Below are 22,133 nucleotides of genomic sequence, written 5' to 3'. Positions count from 1 at the left end.
TTGGAGTGGTACCTTCTCTGTCTAAACTGAGAGGAGGGCTTGGGATCCAGGCCTTATAGTCCACTTTGGTGTGTAGCAGGCTGAACGGAACATGGCTCTGGGACCAAGTCCCGAGCACAGGCTCACCAGGGTTAGGATCCTTGCTCTGTCCCTGACTCTGTGAGGAACTCTGTTACTCTGAGTCCTGCCATCAGGCACATGATGACATGTAAGTCCAAGTGAGAAGATGGTGTCCAGCCTCTTTTTCTCATCCATTCTGTCTGATAGACCTCCTTCTTTAAGATGGAGTGCCTTATGCCTTTGAAGTTTCTGCACAGTGGCCCCTGAGCATCTGTGGGCTCCCACAGCCTCTGCCACAGGAGCTCCTTCAGGTTTTCCAGGTTCTGAACTCTTGATGTCCCCCCAAAGTCAGTTCCCTTACTGAAGGAAAGCTATCTGAAAGCAAGAAAATGAATACTGTGAAAGGCCTTGTCCTTGGGGCCTTCGGTGACAGCCGGCCTCTGGTCCCAGTGCCCCTGGGTACCACAAGGCCTGGGTTTCAGTTCTCTGTAGAACACCAAGTGCTTTCTTTCCTTCACGGGTTTTGTAGACTCCACCCATCATTCGAGTCACTCTACCGTGTTGTCTTCTAACCTGTCAGCAGCCAGTGCATCTCAGGGACTTAAGGGCGAGCCCAGCAGCAGCCCCATCAGCTTGCCAACTCCCCAGAATCCCCCTAAGGAGGCCAGCCAGGCCCATCCAGGTATGCGAAAGCCAGTGCGGCGGTGGCTTCATGTCTCTCTCTCGGCTGCCTGCTTGGTTTCCTTCAGGGAGAAGGGTGGAAATTGCTAGAAGCCGAAATCTATCAGGTCCTGCCCAAAGCAAGAGGCCATTCCCATTTAACACCTGTGTCTGCTTTTTAAAAATTAGAACGTAAAACATCTTCAGTAAGCTTTCGTCTGTGGGCCGGTTTTGACTAGTAGATGGCTTTTTAAATAAGCACCTTCGTTTCTTTCTCTCACTCACCGTGGGGAGCAGAGGCCAACATTTTTATAGGATTACAATAGCCAAAAAGCAGAGAGAAACATCTACTAATCCCATGCCTATTAGCGACTTGATGAGTCCAGCGCTTTTTCCATGGGTGATGGGCTAACTTCAGAGTTAAATGCTGCTTTTCTTATATCATTGTTGGTGGCTTTGTGAATGGTGCACATGTATTTTGGTGACAATGGAAGGGGAGCCATCCACTTTCACGTCTCAGCATACCTGTCAGAGGTTTCATCGACCACTCACAGTTCCGCTTCAGAGGTAGCAGAGAAAGACTAGTCCCTGCTCCCTGCCTTCCTCCATGGCTGGCTAACTTCATGTAGTGTGCGATGAGGCCTGAGGCCCAGAAAATCACAGTCCTATTTTCTGCTACCTTCACCCTTCTCAAGGGCAATTCAACCACAGTCTTGAGCAGGAAAGCTGTGCTCCTGCACCTGGGCTCTGTGCTTCTGGGTCTGACTGAGCAGCAGCTGGACCCCGAGATCCCCCAGCATAGACAACCTGCTGAAATGCTTTCAGCTCAAAGGAGCCTATGATCATCAGTTTAACACCACAGTGCCTTCCTAAAAGATCCATGGGCTGCATCTCTAGGCAGTTTGCTGTCTACAGTATCACTCTGATGAGGTTTCAGCTCCAAGGGACCAATGAAGTATTGTAGATGTAGTCATGACTTGCACATAAGACCTCTTCCTCAAGATAGTATTGATTTCTGCCCTGCTCCCCACTGGATGGGGGGAAGCATTAAAACATCTGATTTTCAGCATTTCTAAAGATTTGGCTGCCCATAGACTGCATGAATCTCTAAGGGAAATGTTGCTTTAGTTTGTTTTTTTGTTTTTTTTTTTTTTCTTTTTTTAAACTCCTGGGCTCTACTCCGGGGTTTCTCACTCTGCTACTGCTCTGCACTAAGGCAGGCCTGTGTGTGCTCAGAGTTGGTGGTTTACATGTTGAGTGCAGCACTTACGATCATGATGACTTGAGGCTAGTGTGTTCTGCATGGGAGGAGCTTGTCAAAAGAAGCAGGTGGAAAGAAAAGGGGAAAGGGGAGAGGTGGGACTTTTTGAGAATAAGAGGAATGCTGGGAAAAGGGAAGGAGGAGAACCAAGACTACCCTTCGGGGAGAATATGATCTAAGTATGTCACACACGTGTACAGACATGTCACAGTGTAACCCATCCACTACTCAGTGAATATAAGCTAATAAAAATATTAAATAGTTCTCTCGGACAGCTTTGCAGGACACTAACGCAGCCATGCCCACATGGCGGTTTCGAATTTCTGGAGTGAAAACGCTGCTTTGGATTTCTAAAGTTTGTTCCCACCAAATCCCCACACTATACCTAACAGTAATGCCTGGTCTAGTCTGCCTCCAGCATGATCCTGATGCAATTACTCAATAAGAAAAAGAAGTGGAATGGATAGTCTTTTCCCAGGGAGAAGAAGGGCTGGTACGTAATAGGTGCAGCACCACAGGGGCCTTTGAGGAAATAATCAGTCATCCTGATGTTTGGTTGGCATGAGTCATGCCATCTTGCCTTTGTAGCTAACTGCCTCCATGTTGAACAGAGGCTACATATGCAGGGAAGCCTGGCAAAGGGATAAAGAAGAAAGACCTAGCAGGTTGCTTCTTAGGAGTAACTTGGCCTTGCTGGCTTAGCCCACACCGAAGCAAGTGCTGGCCACGTGACAGTCCTACGTCTGTCTGATCAGGGAATGATTGACCTTCTGTTTTTCTCTTGCTTCCTCTCTAATGATGTCTCCTCTCTCCCTAACTCTTTATTTCTAGGCTTTCACTTTAACTCCATACCTAAGCCGGCTGCCCTTTCCCAGGCACCAATGCACTCCACTCTGCCCAGCTTCGTGCCTTTCAGCCCCTCGGGGCCTCCCCTTCTTGGTTGCTGTGAGACACCAGTGGTGTCCTTGGCTGAGGCTCAACAAGAGCTGCAGATGCTGCAGAAGCAGCTGGGAGAAAGTGAGCACCCTTGTTGCCTTGGTGTGCTTTTGAGTGGCGGCCCGCTTGCGGTTGCTCTGCATGGCTTTGGCTGGATGGTGGCAGAGGGGAAAACGAAGCACGTGTCACAGGGAAAGCTTGCTTGCTTCTTGTCTGAAATGCATCTGCTCTTGTCTCGGCGTGTGTGTACATCAGCTACAAGAGGTATTCAGAGACCTGGTACTCACACACAGCTAACAGAGTTGGCCCGACACTGTATGTTAGTGTGTGTCCCTAGCAGGCTGGGAAATACTTATTGGCAGGTAGGATAAGGAAATGATGCTTGGCCCTTGTGAGGTGACATCGCTATTAATGATTTGACCACACTCATTGACTGCTTTGGGGCCTATCCTATCTCTTGCTACAGACTGCTTTTAAATGTCCAACATCATCGGCTTAACATACAAAGGGTGGTGTCAAGATTCAGAGCCTCTTTTTTTGTTGTTCAAGGTTCATTCTATCCCCACCCCCAGAAGAAACTGGGACATGTAGATGGATAGACTCACATGATCAGGCTGTGACCATTGTGAATTCTGTCTGCCTGACTCCACAGGTGGTTAATTGTGATTGCACAGTTCAGAGCAAGAATCTGCAGGCTGTGTGCACTGACGCTTCATTGGAAGACAACACACGTAATGGCTTTAGGTGTAGAAAGAAGAAGAATTTTTTTAAACAAGTAGAAATAGTTTGAGAAGTATGCTAAAGTTACATCCTGTGCCTGTAATGGAGCTTGAGAGAGCAAGAGAAGCGTCTCCACACAGGGGGTATTTGTTGACTACAGATCACAGCCTAGAGTTTAAGTCTGCAAAACCTCTGATGGCCTTTGGATCAGCTTGGGGTTTTTTGCTTGGTTGGTTGGCTGAGTTCTTGATTCACAGAACCCTCTAGACTATAACAATGCCAATTCAGGAAACACTGCCAATTCTTCAGGCTATGAAATCTAAGGGAATAAATCTGTTACCAGATTTCTCTAAAACATCAGTGTAGGGCTTACCTAACACTACTCTAGTCTTGCTGGAGCCTCAGAAGAGTCCTATGCAGTGCATGAAGTTAAAGTAGCTACGGATCCAAGGTAATGGCTAAGTGGGAGAGACGAGAGATGGGCTTGGAGCCTGTCTTCTGCTCCTGGTGTATGATTTCCCCCATAGCTTTGCACTAAGATAGTTTAGATGCCCTGTTGCTTTGGCTATGGGCTGAGCCCAGTGAAAATGCTCTAGCAATTCTTTAGAGCTGAGGTCTCTTTCTCTTTAGAGACCAGCTGATGGGTCTAGAACCTATGACCTAAAACGGTTCTGTTAGCAGTTTTGACACCAACAAATATGTCCAATGTTTCGATGGCATAAACATTCTTTGGCTTCTATTTCCTTCTCTCCCTCCCCCTTTTCTGTACCTTTCTATGCTTATGAACAGATCTTTGCGGAAAGGAAAAAAAATGGAAAGAGAACCCTGGGCTTAAAATGGATCTTTCGTGAGTTGGAATTACAGTCTTGGGCCCTTGGTGATGGTTTGGATGGTCCCAGACTTTGTAAGAAATACTGTAGCCCTTCTTTTTCCCATCTGAAGGTATGGTCCTGTCTGAGGGACCATCACCCAGTTCTCACTGTCTAGTGGGAATCACTTTTCTATACAGACACTGGCCCATGGTAGCTTCCCCAGTATGTGGGGGGCTAAGAGCTCCTAGCATGGTGTCTTTGCATGCTATAGGGCAGGGGCTCTGGATGTGCAACCAAAGGAAACTGGATCACAAGGATACCAATCACTGGTACCAATTGACTCAAAACCTTTCATGACCCTTGCCTTGTTTAGGAGTAAGGCAGCATCATGTACAGAAGGAATAGAAAATCATATCTTTGTTAAGTCCCCAGTAAAATGTATAAATGCTTAAATCCTTAGTCTCCTCTGCTTTAACCCTAATGCATGGCTAGAATAATGGGGGAAGGAAAGGCCCTACCACAATACTTCTCAAAGTTTCCAGCCTGTTAAAAGTCTGAGATGACTTTCCTAAATGTCCAACGCTCACTGTGTATCTTACAACTATCTCTGTTAGCCCAGGTGTGTGTGTGTGTTTACCTTAGGCGATTCTAGCAGGTCTCCCAGTGTGAGAACTAGTTCTAACTGAGGATAAAGTGTGCCAGCAGCAGTTGTGGTTGTACTAACCCTTGCTCGGAGTTTGAAGGGCTCGGAGGAAACAACGGTCATCCCTGTTTGCTTAGAGGGAGCCGCCTGTCTATTTTGCCTGTGTTGCTAATCATTGGAAGACATTAGCCTCCCACATTGTCTCAACCATGGCTCTGTGCATCCCCCTAACACTCCTCCCCTATTCTTGGCTTTCAAAAACAGAAGCAGTAATCTAAGCCCTGCACAGGGACCCTCCTTTCAGATACTTCCTAGATAGATCAGAAACAGGCTACATAGGACATCACCTGAATTCCTGCCTCTGCTTAAGGGGCCCAAGGAGAGGCCAGTGTTTTCTTAGGCTCTCTGGCAGCATTGTCCTAAGAAAGAGGCAGTTCCTCTGCCCTCCTTAGGATATGTTTGTGATTCATTAAGGCAGTGGTCTTTATCCTTCCATGCTATGGTGACTCCCCGAACCATAAAACTATCTTACTGCTACCCCATAACTGTAATCTTGCTGCTGTTATGAATCACAATGTAAATATCTGATATGTGACCCCTGTGAAAGGGTCGTTCATCCCCAAAGGGGTTGCACCTCACAGGTTGAGGACCATCGCTTTAAGGTTTGATCACTGTGGAGACGATCAGATCACAACCTTTCTTACACGGGTTTTTTTCCAGCCTGAACAGAGTCCTTCAGTCTGCAAAAGTCATATCTCCTCCCTGGTTAGCTTTGGGCGATGGCAGATAGAGGCCAAAAGATGCTACCATTTGTGGGTGTGCCCAGTCAGATAGCCCATCACATTCTTTATCCCTACCTATGGGATGACTACTTCCAGAACTTTCCTGGACTCGATCATGAGGAAATGAGGAATCTCAGGAGAAACGAGGAGTGGAGCCCCTGGGCTTTTCACAAACACACACACACACACACACACACACACACACACACACACACACACTCCCCTCCCCCATCACTCTCTGCCTCTAGGTATCTCCTGTGAGGAAATGCGGAGAGTGAAAGTCAGGCTTGAGATGAACTAGGGTACTAACCTCCCCTCACCCTGTGCCCACCGCTAGTCTCCATTCTCAGCCGTCTCGACATCCTTTACTGTTCTTGGCCGCTGATACCATCTCTCACTGTGCTTCTATCTGCCCAGGTGTTAGCACTGCCCCTCCCGCCTCCACGTCCACGTTGCTCAGCAACCATACAGAAGCTAGTTCTCCCCACTACGGCAACCCTGCTCAGCCCCACTCTCCAACACGGGGCACCATCAAGCTGGGCAGAATCCTGGAGCCGGGATACCTGGGTAGCAGTGGCCAGTGGGACATGATGAGGCCTCAGAAAGGGAGCGTCTCTGGGGAGCTGTCCTCAGGCTCCTCGATATACCAGCTTAACTCCAAACCCACAGGTAATGTAGAGAGCTTGGACTTGATCTCCTCAGTCAGTAAATAAATAGAAAAGATACCCCTCAGATATGTTCTGTGTATAAAACCCAGTCACACCAAGTAGTGGGGTATAAGGAAGGCATAAAAGCACAACGCAGCTCAGTCCCAACAGTAAGAAACTGAATTTCCGGGAGAAAGCCGGAAGTGAACCCATCCACTTGTAACCTAGCTGTGGGCTTCTCCTGTGGGTCCTTCGGGGTCCTAGACCCATTCAGGGGCTTCCACCTTCCTGCCTGACCAGAAGTGACATGGGGAAGCATCAAGCATCAGCCCTTAGCTACCCCTTGGTAGATTGAAGGTATGTGGTTTCTACCTTAGGCCTTCTCTCTAGGTGGGAAAGGACAGATTATGCTAAAAACGATTGAGTTGTTTATCAGGAAAAGGGTTGGAAAAAGAAGGCCGTAAGGCCTTCCCTGTCCCCCACAGAACCGCACCCGAGAGGTGGATCTGCCTTTCCAGGTGGCAGTTGGGCTCATATCTGTCAGTTACTTTCTCAGTGATATAGAGCTCCCTTTCGCCCTGGATGGAGGCCCGTGGGCTTTCCTTACTTAGCAGGTGGCCACCTTGTGGTTACAAAGCTCCCTTCTCATGACGTGGAGCTGACTGTGGAAGGACACCGTGGGCAAAAAGGAAGGCGATATTAGGGGCAGGCTGAGTTGTCCACTGGCAGAACTCACCTCACCCTAGTAACCATCCTTGTGTCTCCTGCTTCTGTCCTGTCCTGGGGTGGCTGCAGGTGCCGACCTGTTGGAAGAGCATTTAGGTGAGATCCGGAACCTGCGCCAGCGCCTGGAGGAGTCCATATGTGTCAATGACCGGCTATGGGAGCAGCTGCAGCACAGGCTGAGCTCCACTGCCCGAGAAAGCGGTAGGCAAGGCCTAGTCTCTGTCTTGAGTGACGCAAGGCCACTAGGCAGAGCCTCACACTTTTCTACTCAGTCTGACACTCTTTGCCTAACTTGATCGTCACAGTCAAGCGAGAGTCGGAGGGTACAGAGAGTAGTTATTTCTGCTCTGAGTTCAGAGACTGACTTTCCTCAGGCAAAGATCTGGCCTCTTGTCCTTAATTCGTTTATATGCAGCTGACTGGTTTACTGTGTCCTTGTGACTGGTAACCAATAGAGGCATGTCTATGAAGACCCACCCTTCACCCACTTCACTCAGGAGGCCATCAGTCCCTACCTCCCCCACCCTATGAGATATTGTCACCTGGATATCACTCTGTGTACATGCAATTGCTCCTGCCACACAGCAGCCCCAGCCAGTTAGGGAGGAAAAGCTTCTGCACAAAGTGCTGGGTGTACACAAAGACCATATGCTCTGCAAACAAAATACCGCTCAGCATCCAGCCACTGTGTTCAAGGTAATCCTACATGGTGAGAGCCAGAGATTGCTGCTAGCTTTGGGACAGCAGATCTTTGAGGGAATGGAAAAGGCACCTGTGACATGGGACATGTGTGTGTGTGTTTTCCCGGACAGGTTCCACCTCTCACTTCTACAGTCAGGGCCTGGAGCCCATGCCTCAGCTCTACAATGAGAACAGAGCCCTAAGGGAAGAAAACCAAAGCCTGCAGACACAGCTCAGTCATGCTTCCAGAGGTAAGTTGTGCAAAGCCGGACTTACAGTTCCTCCTAGGACTGTCTCTCCCCTCACCCGGGCAATCACCAATCAGAACAAGCAAAGAGAAGGTTTATTTAACAGTTACTCAGATTTACCAGTCCAACATTTACATTGCTAATCTGTCTACAGAGGATAGGCTACTCCCCAAGACAAGTGGTTCTTGACTTGTGGGTCAAGACACTTTTGGGGGGTCAAATGACTCTTTCACAGGGGCTGCCTAAGATCATCAGAAAACACAGATGTTTACATTGTGGTTCACAGCTGTAGCAAGATTACAGTTATGAAGTAGTAACAAAAATAGCTCTGTGGTTGGGGATCACCATAACAGGAGGAACTGTGTTAAAGGGTCACAGCATTAAGAAGGTTAGAAACCACTGCCGTAAGAGATCGTAACCCTGACCTCCAGGCTCCTAGGTTCTGAGACAGAATGGCTCTATCCCTTTTGAAAGTCTGCCTAATCTAAGAGCAGCGTCTGTCCTGTCAGTTTGGAATCCACCCCCTTCTGTCTGCTCAGCTGATTGGAACCACAAAGCCTGGGACCATGTGTGTCTGTGTTTTCTCATGTACCTGGAGCAAGGACAGCTTTGCCGTTCCTCTGCCTTTCCCCACGGACCCTTCAGGCTGCTCTCTGGTGGTCCTCCTATGGTTTCATGTCCTATAGGACTTTCCCAGCCCTACTTAATAGTCACCTGTAGGTGGCCATTATTGTCCGTGTAGCCTGGCAGGCAAATTACATAGTATTAATTGACCTGGTTAAATCAGTGAATAACTAGGAACAATTATTTTTATTTACAAGTATCTATGGAACAGCCATTAAAAGACTGAGAGCAATATGTGAACTGATTAAGTCCAGAATGAAAGAATCCTTGTGGAGGCAAAAGACAAGAAGAACTATTTCTAAGGTAGCTACTTAGTACTTTTGTACTAAGCCAGTTCAGAAAGATATGGAGGCAGGGCCCCTGCTGGCAGATAACCAAGGCTGCTGGAGGAGGTCAAGGCAGAAATTAACCTACCAGTGCATGCTGGGACAGAGGAGGGCAGCCTCACTGATAGGAAGTAGTAAGAGTTCCAAATGAACACAGTTGTACCCAAGGACCAGCCTTATATAAGAGTCCCTATAGATCATCTTCGAGAAGTTTTGACCAGAGAGATGTCACATGGCCAGAAAACACCAGCTGTCCCAATTTTCAAAATGCTGAAAAGAATCTATTCTAAACACCATAGACAGGAAGCCAGTGCTGGCCTTTGGTAAGGCTGAAGGTGTAGAGTTGAGCAGCTGCTCGTGGGTGCTCGTGGGTGCTCGTGGGTGCCTAAATGCTGAGCAGCAGCAGCACACAGTCTCCTCTAAGAGTTTTACACGGAGGGTCAGATACCACAAAGGAACACCACTCCCACCTACTGCCCACCCCCATATGTAGGGTCCACTAAGCCAGACAGCTCAGCCACACAGACCCTTCCTTCCCCTGGCCTGCATTTGTCTTCCTAATGAGCTTTTAGGCCATGACGTAAATACCCCTGTGTCCGGCTTATCAGGACACTCCCAGGAGGTAGACCACCTGCGGGAGGCTCTGCTCTCCTCAAGATCCCAGCTTCAAGAGCTGGAGAAGGAGCTGGAGCAGCAGAAGGCGGAGCGGCAGCAGCTTCTGGAAGACTTGCAGGAGAAGCAGGACGAGATACTGCATTTCCGAGAGGAGAGGCTATCCCTCCAGGAAAACAACTCCAGGTACTCGGGGGCCCTGGTGCAGAATGGCTGCACTTTCCAGTGCCGAAGGGATATTAACAAATCAGTAGTTCCCTCCTTTGGAAGCCTCTGTTTCTCCTTTACAATTTCTGCCTCACTGGTCACTTGGAGCAAAAGGAAGACATTATTTTGGACAAAAAAAAAAAGAATTTTTATACTACGGAGTAGAGAGATGAGATGCCATTACAGAGGTTTCTGTCTGCGGAGGCTGGCAGGAGGGTGTTCCCATGCTTGCCGTTAGTGAGTGACATCACTCTCTGCATAAACTGCAGGCTGCTATCCAAGTGGAAGCCCTGCATCTGTCTGTCAGCGCGGAGAGCTCCTAGGGCAGAGAGGGGCCTGGAGTGTGCTTACACTGCTGCCTGCACTCGAAGCTAACTTACTTCACCTGCCCCAGACTTTGCTAAATGAGTGTGAGGTCCAGGCCAACACCCCCCCACCCCGAGGCCAACTGAGGCAAAGGCTGGCTGGCAGCTCCTTTCTCCCCCATGGCTCAGTGAACCCTTGCCTCTCTTTGGCAGGCTGCAGCACAAGCTGGCCCTCCTGCAACAGCAGTGTGAGGAGAAACAGCAGCTCTCGCTGTCCCTGCAGTCAGAGCTCCAGATCTACGAGTCCCTCTGTGAAAATCCGAAGAAAGGCTTGAAAGGTATGAGGGCCTCTCCCCATCCTCGGTAAAGCCCATGGCTGAGGCGCTGTTGGCATGAGCAGATCAAGCCTGGGTGCCCTAAGGACAGACCCCAAGGATCGCTTGACCCACTTAAGAGAAAAAAGCAACAAAATCGGGGCCAAGATTATAGCATGGTTTTGTTTATATAAAGAAATACCATAGGGCTGTCACCATCTGAAAAGATCGTTACTTGTGCTGAAGGATAGACCATGGCAGCCCATACAATCGGCACCTACCCGCCTCCCGTCCCCATGATTCAAAACCAAAAGGAAAAAAATTTTTTTAGTGAGGCAGAAGTAGTAGGTCTTAGGTTTCAAGGCTAGATTTAAATATCAGGCACTTTACCGAGCAGTTTCTCCATCTGCTGAAACAAAAATCTAGTACTTGAGGATCTTGCTGTGGTTTCCTACCCAAAAGGAAGAGGAAGGAAATTAAAGTTTGAAGTATAAGGAGCTCACCAGCCCAAGAGAGGGAATGGCTGAAGTCCAGAACTGTGGAGTGGTGTGTCAGTCCGCCTGTGGGAGCCCCTAGGGACTGCAGTGGTGACAAGTCAGGGCAGTGGGAAGGGCGGCTACGGCCATGTAGAACTCCTACAATCTAAGACTGAGTTTATGTCCATAGAAGATAGCTCCATGGGGAAACAAGGTTTTAAGATGTTAACTCCGGTAGAACATGCTAGAGTCAGGAAGAATTTTGGACAAATGTAGAGATGTTTCTAGATTGAGACAAGGTGCTACTGGGGAGTTAAGGGCAGCAATAGCCATGCTAATCCGGAAGGAGGGTAGCACGTAAGGCCTCAGCCCTGGGGGACCACAGGCACCAATGGTACATCACCTGGTTATCCAATACCATGGTCACCCTGGAAAACACGTGTGTGTGTGTATGTGTGTGTGTGTGTGTGTGTGTGTGTGTGAGAGAGAGAGAGAGAGAGAGAGAGAGAGAGAGAGAGAGAGAGAGAGAGAGAGAGAGAGACAACAATTAGGTCGTGAACTGGAAGAAGGTGGTTATATGGTTGAAAGGGAGAAGAGGAAGAGGAGAGATAATATATAATCTCAAATTAAAAAAATTATAGTAAGAGGTATGGTGCTGGGAATTTTTTCCAAAAACAATCAAAAGTTGGTGAGAATTTGGAACTAAGAGAAAGAGAAAGTACTCTAGAACCTTCATCTCTGAAGCTGCTTCATCCTGACCGTCCCTCCCCCACACCACACACACACACACACACACACCCTGGGTGTGTGTGCCCCTTTCATGCAGTGTTCTGTTAGTGCATGGTCTTTCTTGAGTTCATTTAAAACCAATTACCACTAATGCTTCATAACTTTTTCTGTTAAATTCCGAAGTCCGGCAAGAGAACTAAACTTTGGGCTTTTCCGTGTGCTCATTTGACGACAAAGCACGTGTGAAGTTATGGGAGGCTCACCAGTCTCTATCTACTTAGACTGTTCACATAGCCTGTGACAAAAATAATTACATGGTGGGCTAAGGGCTACGGACAAGATGTGCAGCACAGGTAGTAGAAGGTATGGATAAGGCCAAAACTAATTCTGCCCTTCCAAATATAAGTGGCCGTCTTAGTTAGGGTTTTACTGTGGTGAACAGACACCATGACCAAGGCAACTCTTATACAGGATAACATTTAACTGGGCTGATATACAGCTTCAGAGCTTCAGTCCATTATCATCAAGGTGGGAGCATGGCAGCATCCAGGCAGGCATGGTGCAGGCAGAGCTGAGAGTTCTTCATCTTCATCTGAAGGCAGCTAGTGGAAGACTCAGTTCCAGGCAGCTAGGTCTCCAAGCCCACCCCCACAGTGGCACACATACTCCAACAAGGCCACACCTCTTAATACTGCCACTCCCTGGGCCAAGCATATGCCAACCAACACGGCGGCTCTCGGGTCTCAGGTAAGAAACATTGAATTCTAGACTGTTGGTTAGTTCTTTTAATTCTTGTGTGTTGATACATGTGGTAAGTGGAGATGAGAGATGGAAACTTCACTTAGGAATTCTGAGCCCAGGTCTGAGACCTGACTGACTTCCTCTCGGCCTGTTCCCAGAGGCCCCCTGTGTTCAGCTTATCCTCTCTGCATATACAATCTGTCCCTTGACCTCCTTTGTAGTTCAGTGCTGACCTGCTTTCTAGCCTGCGGGACAAAGTTTAACCCAGTTGGCTCATTTTCACCTGCCAGTCCAAATCTGACCCTCAGGGGAATCTCAGGCTAGTTATTAGCAACCTGAGTACTGAATGAAAGGGGTACGTCTTACAGATGTGCAGCCACGCCCCTGAGACTCCAGCGGGACCCTCGGCAGAAAGGAATGTCACAGAAGGATATTTGACTAGTACACGGACATGCATGATCGGTGCCACTAGGTTCCCTCCTTTCTGCTTTCAGCTTTCAGCCTAGATTCCTGTCACCAAGTCCCTGGTGAGTTGAGCTGCCTGGTGGCAGAGATTCGAGCTCTGAGAGGACAGTTGGAGCAGAGCATTCAAGTGAACAACCGTCTTCGGCTACAGCTGGAACAGCAGATGGATCTTGGTGCTGGCAAAGCCAGTCTCTGCCCCTCCCCAGTTAGCCAGAGTTTCTCAGCTGAGGTGGAGCCTGCAAACCTGCAGCCACTCTTCCAAGGTAGGGAAGAAGAGGGAACCTTGCTGAACCAGTTGGTGAGGGTCAGGCAGAATCCAGGGTTGCTCCAGGGCCTCCCGAGTGGCAGCCCGGGAGTTAGGGTCAGGCCTGTCTCCAGATTCTGAGTCTGCCTCAAGCCAGCATGCAGCATCCCTGGACTTGAAGCTCAGGGCACACAGGTAATTCCATCCGAAGCTTACTTTGTCTACTTTGGGCAAAGTATTCAACACTCAAGTGTTTAATTCTTTGTTTACACCACTTGAAAACAGGGCTTATAAAAAAAAATGTAGCCCATATGGTTTTCTGTAGCATTAAATAAAATAATTGTCGGGCTGGAGAGATGGCTCAGCGGTTAAGAGCACACTGACTGCTTTTCCCAAGGTCCTGAGTTCAATTCCCAGCAACCACATGGCGGCACACAACCGTCTGTAATGGGTTCTGATGCCCTCTTCTGGTGTGTCTGAGAATAGCTACAAGGTACTCAAACATGAAATAAATAAATCTTAAAAATAAAATAATTGTCAAGGGATTGAAACAATAAGGTTTGATTCCTTATATTTATATAGTGCTTGAAAATTTACTAGTTCCATCAAATACACAATTTCATTGAAATAGGGCATTTTCTCCTCTTCTGTGTTTCTCATGAGAAAAATGAATTCCAAGACATTTAATAGGCAAGCAAGGGCTTCTGGATCTAGGGATAAGGATCAGGGACAGATGACTGATCTTTGCTGTAGTTATTAGCATCCAGGGTGACACCAGACTGCTGAACTGTACCCTTGGTGGACCCATTCATTCTTTGGTAAACTATTTGCTTTTTCAATGCTGTCAAATATTCTTCCATTGAACCTTTCTCCCTGCCCTTTGTCAACATATTAACATCTGTATTGTGTGCAAATGCACATGTGTAATTCACCTCAAGTCATAATGATACTAGAACCTACATGCAAAATTATATCCAAATCAGACTTATAAAATACCTACTGATTTTTTTCAACTAGGAATGACACTCTCACGAAACATTCACTTCAATAGAAGAGCACACAGTAGGTACTCTGCTGTCTCCCTGTGCTGTGGTCTCTGGATGCTGGTTCTCTAAGGTTGATCTTGGGCTATGCATGTGTTGTGTGACTCAGCGAGAAGCATTTTGGCAGACCTCACATGGTGACTGTTTTGTTCCCTAGGTTCAGCTGCTTCCCCCCCAGTCCGGGATGTTGGCTTGAATTCCCCAGCCATGGTCCTCCCCAGCTCTTCTTGTTCTGTTCCAAGTTCAGACACTGCCATCATCACCAGCACAAATGGTAAATACAGTGATGAGAGAGGACTTAGGAGGCGATGGGAAGTTATTGATGCAAACAACCTTTGGTCGGCTCTCTGGACCTGTTGTACCTGTACCTAGAGACCTTTCTCAGTCTTGTGGCATGCACAGTCCTCTGCCTTGGTTGCTCTGTTATTGCCCTGCCCTTGAGTAGGGTATTCGTCATCCTTCACCCAGAAACCTACTCACTCATGAACAGTGTGTACCCTAGTTCACCCGTTAAAAGACGTCATCACAGTGTCTTTTCTTTTTGCTATGGCAAAGTTTCCTGAGAAAGCAAAGCGGGTGGGAAAGGTGTGCTTCTGGCTGCAGGTTATATTCCACCAGAGCAAGGGTGCCAAAGGAACTTAAGGGACCTGGTCGCATAGTATCTGACGTCAGGATCAGAGAGCCAGGGACACATGTGTGCTAGCACTTGAGCCCCTTCCCCACTCCATCCTGTCTAGGGAACGGTCCTGACCACAATTAAGATGTGTCTCTCCATATAAGTTAATGTCATCAAAGTGATTCAGCACAGCCATGTCTCCCAGGTAATTCTAAATTCTGTCTGGTGACACTACTGCAACCCAGTGTAAACGTGTCTATCTAAGTGACATAAGCACGCTTATACAGAACACGGAGTGCTCCGCAGCGCCCTCCTGCAGTATTGAAGGCTGACTTGCTGCTTGCCTCTTGTATTTTGGAGTGTGAATTGAGGTCGTTATTATACATAACAATGGCTCCTACTTTTGCTTCTTTGTCAGAGCTAGGTTCTGGTGATCCTGCAGAGGTGAAGAACCCTCCCAAGCTGGAGGTTGATGCTACCGAAGTCCCATTTGCCAACAAACACGGCAGACACGTCATCGGCCATGTTGATGACTACAGTGGTCTACAACAGCAGATTGAGGAAGGCAAGCTGCTGGTCCGAAAGATACTGTCTCTCACAAGGCCTGAGCTCGAAGCTCAGGGCACAGAGGTAATTACACCTAAACCTCTTAGTTACTCTAGTGCTCTGGCTCTGCCTTCTTTGCTCTTTTTTTTTTTTATTCGATATATTTTACTTACATTTCAAATGTTATCTCCTTTCCCAGTTTCCCCTCCATATCCCCTATCCCATCCCGCCTCCCCCTGCTTCTATGAGGGTGCTCCCCCACCCACTCCCTCCCACCTCCCCACCCTGACATTCTCCTACACTGCAGCATCAAGCCTTGGCAGGACCAAGGGCCTCTCCTCCCATTGTTGCCCAACAAGGCCATCCTCTGCTACATGTGCAGCTGGAGCCGTGGGTCCATCCATGTGCATTCCTTGGATGGTGGTTTGATCCCCATAGCTCTGGTTATTGGTATTGTTGTTCTTATGTGGTTGCAAACCCCTTCAACTTCTTCAATTGTTTCTCTAACTCTTTCATTAAAGACCCCGTTCTTAGTTCTATGGTTGAGTGTAAGTATCCACCTCTGTATTTGTCAGACTCTGGCAGAGCCTCTCGGGAGACAGCTATATCAGGTTTCTGTCAGCAAGTGCTTCTTAGCATCAGAAATATTGTCTGGGTTGGATGGCTGTATATGGGATGGATCCCCAGGTAGAGCAGTCTCTGGATGGTCCTTCCTTCAGTTTCTGCTCCACACTTTGTCTCTATATTTTCTCCTGAGAATATTTTTGTTCCCCCTTCTAAGAAGGACTGAAGCATCTGCACTTTGGTCCTCCTTCTTGAGCTTCATGTGGTCTGTGATTGTATCTTGGGTATTCCGAGTTTTGGGACTCATATCTTCTTATCAGTGAGTGCCTACCATATGTGTTCTTTGTGATTGGGTTACCTCATTCAGGATAATATTTTCTAGATCCATCCATTTGACTAAGAATTTCATGAACCCATTATTTTTAATAGCTGAGTAGTACTCCATTGTGTAAATGTACCACAGTTTCTGTGTCCATTCTGTATGCACTGAAGGACATCTGGGTTCTTTCCAGCTTCTAGCTGTTATAAATAAGGCTGCTATGAACATGGTGGAGCATGTGTCCTTGTTGTATATCGGAGCATCTCTGGCTGTGCCTTCTTTGCACGGGCCTTACTTCTGGGCTTCCTATCTCTCAGCAGCTGAGGAACTGGCTTTCATTTAATCCATCCAGACCTTACTCTGTTTCCCATTTTTAACTATAGAACAGCTGAGTTGGTATTTTGACCAAGAATTCCAGAAAACCGAGCGCTTTACAATAGGAATGCTGGCATAAAGCCACAGGTGGATAGATTAACATCATTCAGGCAGACCAGCATCCATATGAACTTGCATGTGTGGAAGGGAGTGAACCTGATAGCCCAGGTTTCCCCGTTCAGACTGAGCAGGGGAGGGGATCAGCCATCAGAGCTCTACGGTGTGCTTAGTAGATGAGAGGGATAGGCACCAATGATAATGTTTGAGAAGCTCACGGGTGCTTATAGAGGACAGCCTTGTCTAAAAGGACCCACTACTAAAGAGCAGGATGGGGTTTTTTGTTGATATGCACAATAAGGCATCATAGACACAGCGTGAGGGGTGGTCTGTCCCCTGTGGCTGCATTACAGACAAGGAAGGTACAGTGTCTTAGAGGATGTAACACCGGGATGAGTTTTGAAAGTAGGTCATCCTGGGGGAAGGGTTTTAGGCAAAGGGACCAGCTGACCTGGAATTGTAAGGGAAAGCCAGGGGTCTCAGCAGCCCTATGTCCTGTGCTTGTTGACACAAGAAACTTGAGCCCCAGTCTCAGAGCAGCAAGATGCCCCAGTTCCAATGATATTCATGACTACCCGTCTTCTGCCCCCAGGTCCCAGGTAACAAAAGTGTCCATGAGCTCTGGAGCAGTGCCAGGGCTCTGAACCACACCCTAGAAGAATCAGCTGCCCTCCTCAGCAGGTTCTGGAGAGCAGCCTTGCCAGACTCTCATGCTTCTCTACTGGTAGGCAAAGAGGTAAGAGGCTGTGGTCCGGCTGGTAAAGCCTGCCTTTCCAGGCCAGTATAGCCCTACCCTGCTCCTGACTCCTTTCACTTTCTTGATGATCTGGGGTTATATGGCAAGTTGGGATGGGCAGAATCTTTGTGGAGAACATCCTGGAGCCTCAGAGCCACCATGGCTCCGTCGTTACAGTTCTGACACGTTCATTTCCCACCCTCCAACTCCTGATGAGACACCAGAGAAGGGAAGAATATGGAAAGTAGACACAGTCAGCCCAGACATCCAGACATTTCCAGGTTTTGTACCCTGAGGTTTAGCTGAGCTGGTTAAGAGACCTGTTAGCCATTTGGCATCCTTCATTCCTAAGGTGCACCTGATCAAAGGCCACAGAACACCACCATGAGCAAATGGCCTCTTTTAGCCATGTGATGGAAGCGCAAGAGTTTGTACAGTTTGTGCCTCCTGGGGTCCGCTTGTCTCTCAGGTGGGCTGTGGCTGGCAGACTATCCCCTAGACTCCACTGCAGTTAACTGTTGCTGGTGTCTTTATGGACCCAACTGTGCTTTCACAACTCCATGGTGGCAGATATTTGTAGACTGTCCCACTGTCCTCTGGCCAGTCCCATCTCTTCAGACAGAACGTCTCTGAACTTCTAAGTCACTCAGGAGGTGAGGATATTCTGCCGGACAAAACAGAGCTCTGGCTTGCAGTTGGGATTTGGTGTTGGCCTAGAGTGGGGCTCTCCCCAGCAGGCTGTAGATTCCCTCCCCATTTCTGTCTGGTGGCCTGGTCCTCAGCTGTCTCCTGCTGGCATTAGGGGAGTTTAAATGACAGGAATTAGATACAAAAGGTTGAGAAGATGGTAGCATTCTCCCACAAAGCCCAGGGTGTGTGTTCAGCCTGGTGAATGTTGTCTGAGTCTGTCCCTCTTCCTCAGGGACAACTGGTGAAGAAAGAACTTCTGGACCTGCGAGCCCAAGTATCCCAACAGGAACAGCTCCTTCAGAGCACTGCTGTGCGTCTGAAGAGGGCCAACCAGAGGAAGAAAAGCATGGAACAATTCATCGTGAGCCATCGTAGGTGTCCCTGGAGGGGACACATAGGGAGGGCTCTTCCTGACACTCAGTCTTGCAGCAGATGAACAGTGACCAAAGAGGGACTAGGACTGCTGAGAGAGGGAATGATAAGCAATGGTGGGGATCTAGGGGGTGTGGCTAGCAACTGGCCACACCCAGTAGCAGAGAAAGTGCTTCAAGGAGCATGTGCCAAGTGAGCCAGATTCAGCTGGTAATTTGCACATCTGTGGGGCTGTTTTCTGTTTGCAGTGACCAGGACCCATGATGTCTTGAAGAAAGCACGGACTAATTTAGAGGTAAGGACAACCAACACTGTAGCTCTGAGCCAGAGCCTGCCTTCAGCCCACCACTCTCACCCTGTGTGCGTGTGTGTGTGTGTGTGTGTGTGTGTGTGTGTGTGTGTGTGAGAGAGAGAGAGAGAGAGAGACCCCTGGCTAACTGACATTCTAAGAGGTTTCTGGTCCAGTGTAGGGTGTGGTTCCTCAGCAACACCCCCCCCACCACCTCTCTGCTTGCCCTCATCTTGTCGTTCTCTCTCCCTTTCACTCTAATTTTCTGTCCTTTCTGTGGGATGGGTAGGCTGGAGAAATGTAGTGCAGTTGCCTCATGAGGGCCAAGATATTTGGTGTCTGCCTGTGAGACCCACTGTGCACTCAGATTTCCTCAGGGGCTCTATGGGAAAAAAGCAGAGTGGAACCTTACAAACTGCCCCGTGCACTGTGAGGTGGGGAGCACCCTAGTCTGTGAAGTCCCCGATCGAGCTTTATCACCTCCCACTGGTGTAGAGAAAACCTGGACATGAACACTACCTCTTCGGGGGAAAGATGGCCCATCCCTAGCAGGAGTTCTCTAGGACTGTCACAGATGCTAAGTGCTAGTCTTACCCGGGAAGCAGTGCGAGAGAAGACGTGGTGCAGATGATATGGCTTAAAGATCAGAAACTATTCTCTGAGGGTAGACTTGCATCTGCTCAGACACTTCCCAATCACCTCAGAGCTAAGGCCCCGCGGAGAGGGGGCTGGGCTGTGATGTAGCACACCCTTTTGTCTTGGTCTAACTTCCCTTCATTCTTATCTGACAACTCCTTTCTTTCCCGAGCCTCTGTAGCACAACACTTACGAGATTGCCTCTGTGCAGCCATTTTCCTGTCCCAGCAAAGGTAACCCAGCATCCTCTGCAACGCTGCTCAGCCTGTTTCTTTAGGCCCTTTGAAGGCTTGCAGAGCTAGGCTGTCACTAACTGGCTGTGTGGCTTTGGCTGGCCCCTTCATCTCTGTGAGTCCGCCGCCCCAAGGCTGTAAAGGTAGAACTTGCCTCACCGCTGGAGGCCCGGCTGGCTCCGCCCCCTCGCAGAAAAGTGGGCGGTTCACTTACCAGGAGGACTTCCTGCTGAATGTCGCTCCTCCAGCACGGGCTCCTCTTTTACTCAGCACTTCTTTCTTAGGAAATGTAAAAGGCCCTCTTGGTTTCTGTTTGCTAATTTGCTTCACACTACTTGATTTGAAACAGGAACTGGCTCCTGAAAGGGGATGGGCGGGGTCTGGCCACTCAGGGTACAGAAGTGTAAGTAGCCAGAGTCCAGGAGTGTGAAAGGAGGTCTAATCTGGGTTTCAAGAGCTTCTCCGGGCCGGCACCCCCACGCCTGGTACTCGCTTGCTTGCTAACCAGGCTCCTGGTTTCCAGCAATATCTGCCTCTTACTCCAGCCTCCAGCAGTGCCTGAACATTCATGTTGACTAGGTTTGTTTTCTTCTTGTCTGCAGATGAAATCCTTCAGGGCTCTGATGTGCACTCCAGCCTTGTGACCCTTGCCTTCCAGGAGCCACAAAAGAGGCGAAGCCAGGGGTCCTTAAAAGAGCAGGAAGGGTGGGCCTGCCCGCCCCTTGTGCTGCCTATCTGCTGAGGAAAACCTGGTCTGACTCCTCCCCTGCTGGAGGTCCACAGAAGGGCTCAGAGAAGTGTCCACATGGGACAGGCAGGAGGGAAAGTGGCATCCTGGCAAGCAATGACTGATTAGGCCCCTGGGCCCAGCACTAAGCAAAACTCACATAGACTGTGTAGAAGGCCTCCTGGCACCGCTTCTAGACGCTTCAGCAGCACGGTGCCGCCTCGTTCTCACCTCAGCATCTGTCCTCAAGAGAGCCAGCTCAGGGGAACTAGGACCTTACTGCCCACAAACCGGATGTGTGGTCCCAATGCCAGCGCTCCTCATACAGTTGTAAAAGCACACACCATTGAGCAGCAGTGCCTGCCGGACATTGTTGGGGTCTCCCAAACTCCCCTCACAGACCCACTCTTGAGCCAGGCCAGCCCTATGGGCTAAGCCTGGTAGTACTTTGGCCTCTACCACCACACCAGAGGTCTTTGAGTCCACACAGCGAACGTGGTAACTTGTAGGTGTCCTGTGCTTACTTAGCCTAGCACCTTCTGTTTCTTACGCAATCTCAAGCTGAACCAACTTCCTAACCTCTGCTGTCCCTGTAATTCTAACTTCCCTCAGGGGAACTGGGGACTGGTGGCCATATCATGCCTGTTGAATCCTAGTGCACAGCACACCAGTGCCTCTTAGCGGCAGGGGCAAGGCCTGTTCTGTACTGAAGACTCCGTGTCTCCACAGTGCTCACAGGACATGGGTGTGTGTATAAATGTATAATATAGATTTATATATGTTGCTATGGCTACGTGTTGAAGGCCAACATAATGTGCAGACGGATGGGTGAGAAGACGCTAAGCAGTCTTTCTGATGGCTATTAAAGCAAACTGTATAAAGAGATTATTTTCCTTGCTTCTTGTTTCTGTACCAGTTCCCAGAACAAGGATATAGAATATGGAAGACATGCTGCCATCTTGTGTCCCCCAGTATGTGCCTTACCTCAGCTGGTCTGCCAGAGAGCCTGAGTGTGAACCCCAGTCCCCCCCCCCGTGGAGAGCCCGAGTGTGAACCCTAGTCCCCCCATGGAGAGCCCGAGTGTGAACCCTAGTCCCCCCCATGGAGAGCCCGAGTGTGAACCCTAGTCCCCCCATGGTCTGCCAGAGAGCCCGAGTGTGAACCCTAGTCCCCCGTGGAGAGCCCGAGTGTGAACCCTAGTACCCCCATGGTCTGCCAGAGAGCCTGAGTGTGAACCCTAGTCCCCCCATGGTCTGCCAGAGAGCCGGAGTATGAACCCTAGTTCCCCGTGGATTTCACTTCAACAAGATGAAATAGATGAACATGAGCCAGGAAAAACTGACCAAACTGCAGGCACAGTGTGTGTTTGTGGGAAAGACACTGCCCACAGAAAGAAGAAGGTGGTCCATAGAACAGCCTCAGCAGACGATCAAAACTGCATTTCTTAAAGAAGTTAGGTGTGAACACATCTCTGATACGGAGGAAGGGAACATGTTTACAAACTAAGGAACAGTGGTTTATTTTGACAACCCTGAAGTTCAGTCTTCACAATTACAGGCTCTGTTGAGACAGGGCAGCCGACAGAAACACTTCCGGGTTCCCTAAACCAGCCTGGTGCCGACAGTGAGGCTGCTTTAAGGAGACTGGATGGAGCTGCCCAAACAATCTACAGATAGAAAAGCACCATTTGCTACTGCTGCTCCATCGGAGG

General features: G+C 48.9%; 1 protein-coding gene across 11 annotated transcripts in view; it reads left to right on the top strand.

The window, feature by feature from the left end:
* Positions 1-21,305, top strand: part of PDE4DIP (phosphodiesterase 4D interacting protein) — a 124,269-nt gene extending 102,964 nt beyond the window's left edge. Inside the window, exons 31-46 of one of the 11 annotated variants that reach the window (XR_013975012.1) lie at positions 590-742; positions 2,813-2,998; positions 6,292-6,543; positions 7,317-7,448; positions 8,060-8,179; positions 9,735-9,924; positions 10,464-10,588; positions 13,005-13,238; positions 14,237-14,281; positions 14,420-14,536; positions 15,297-15,508; positions 17,332-17,475; positions 18,398-18,536; positions 18,786-18,832; positions 19,635-19,695; positions 20,298-20,395. Coding sequence is in view for 10 of the 11 variants with exons in the window: in XM_080915888.1 (XP_080772014.1) it covers positions 590-742; positions 2,813-2,998; positions 6,292-6,543; positions 7,317-7,448; positions 8,060-8,179; positions 9,735-9,924; positions 10,464-10,588; positions 13,005-13,238; positions 14,237-14,281; positions 14,420-14,536; positions 15,297-15,508; positions 17,332-17,475; positions 18,398-18,536; positions 18,786-18,832; positions 19,644-19,695; positions 20,298-20,437 (2,288 nt within the window). In the remaining variant the exon portion in view is untranslated. Of the gene's footprint in view, positions 1-589; positions 743-2,812; positions 2,999-6,291; positions 6,544-7,316; positions 7,449-8,059; positions 8,180-9,734; positions 9,925-10,463; positions 10,589-13,004; positions 13,239-14,236; positions 14,282-14,419; positions 14,537-15,296; positions 15,509-17,331; positions 17,476-18,397; positions 18,537-18,785; positions 18,833-19,634; positions 19,696-20,297 lie in introns of all 11 variants that reach the window. The other 10 variants (XM_080915893.1, XM_080915892.1, XM_080915890.1 and 7 more) reach the window with 10 other exon arrangements.
* The last annotated feature ends 828 nt before the right edge of the window (positions 21,306-22,133 follow it).

Source organism: Micromys minutus (genome assembly GCF_963924665.1).
Source record: "Micromys minutus genome assembly, chromosome: 4".
Lineage (NCBI taxonomy): Eukaryota > Metazoa > Chordata > Mammalia > Rodentia > Muridae > Micromys > Micromys minutus.
Note: the sequence above shows the minus strand (reverse complement) of the source record. Positions and strands in the feature narration are given on the sequence as shown.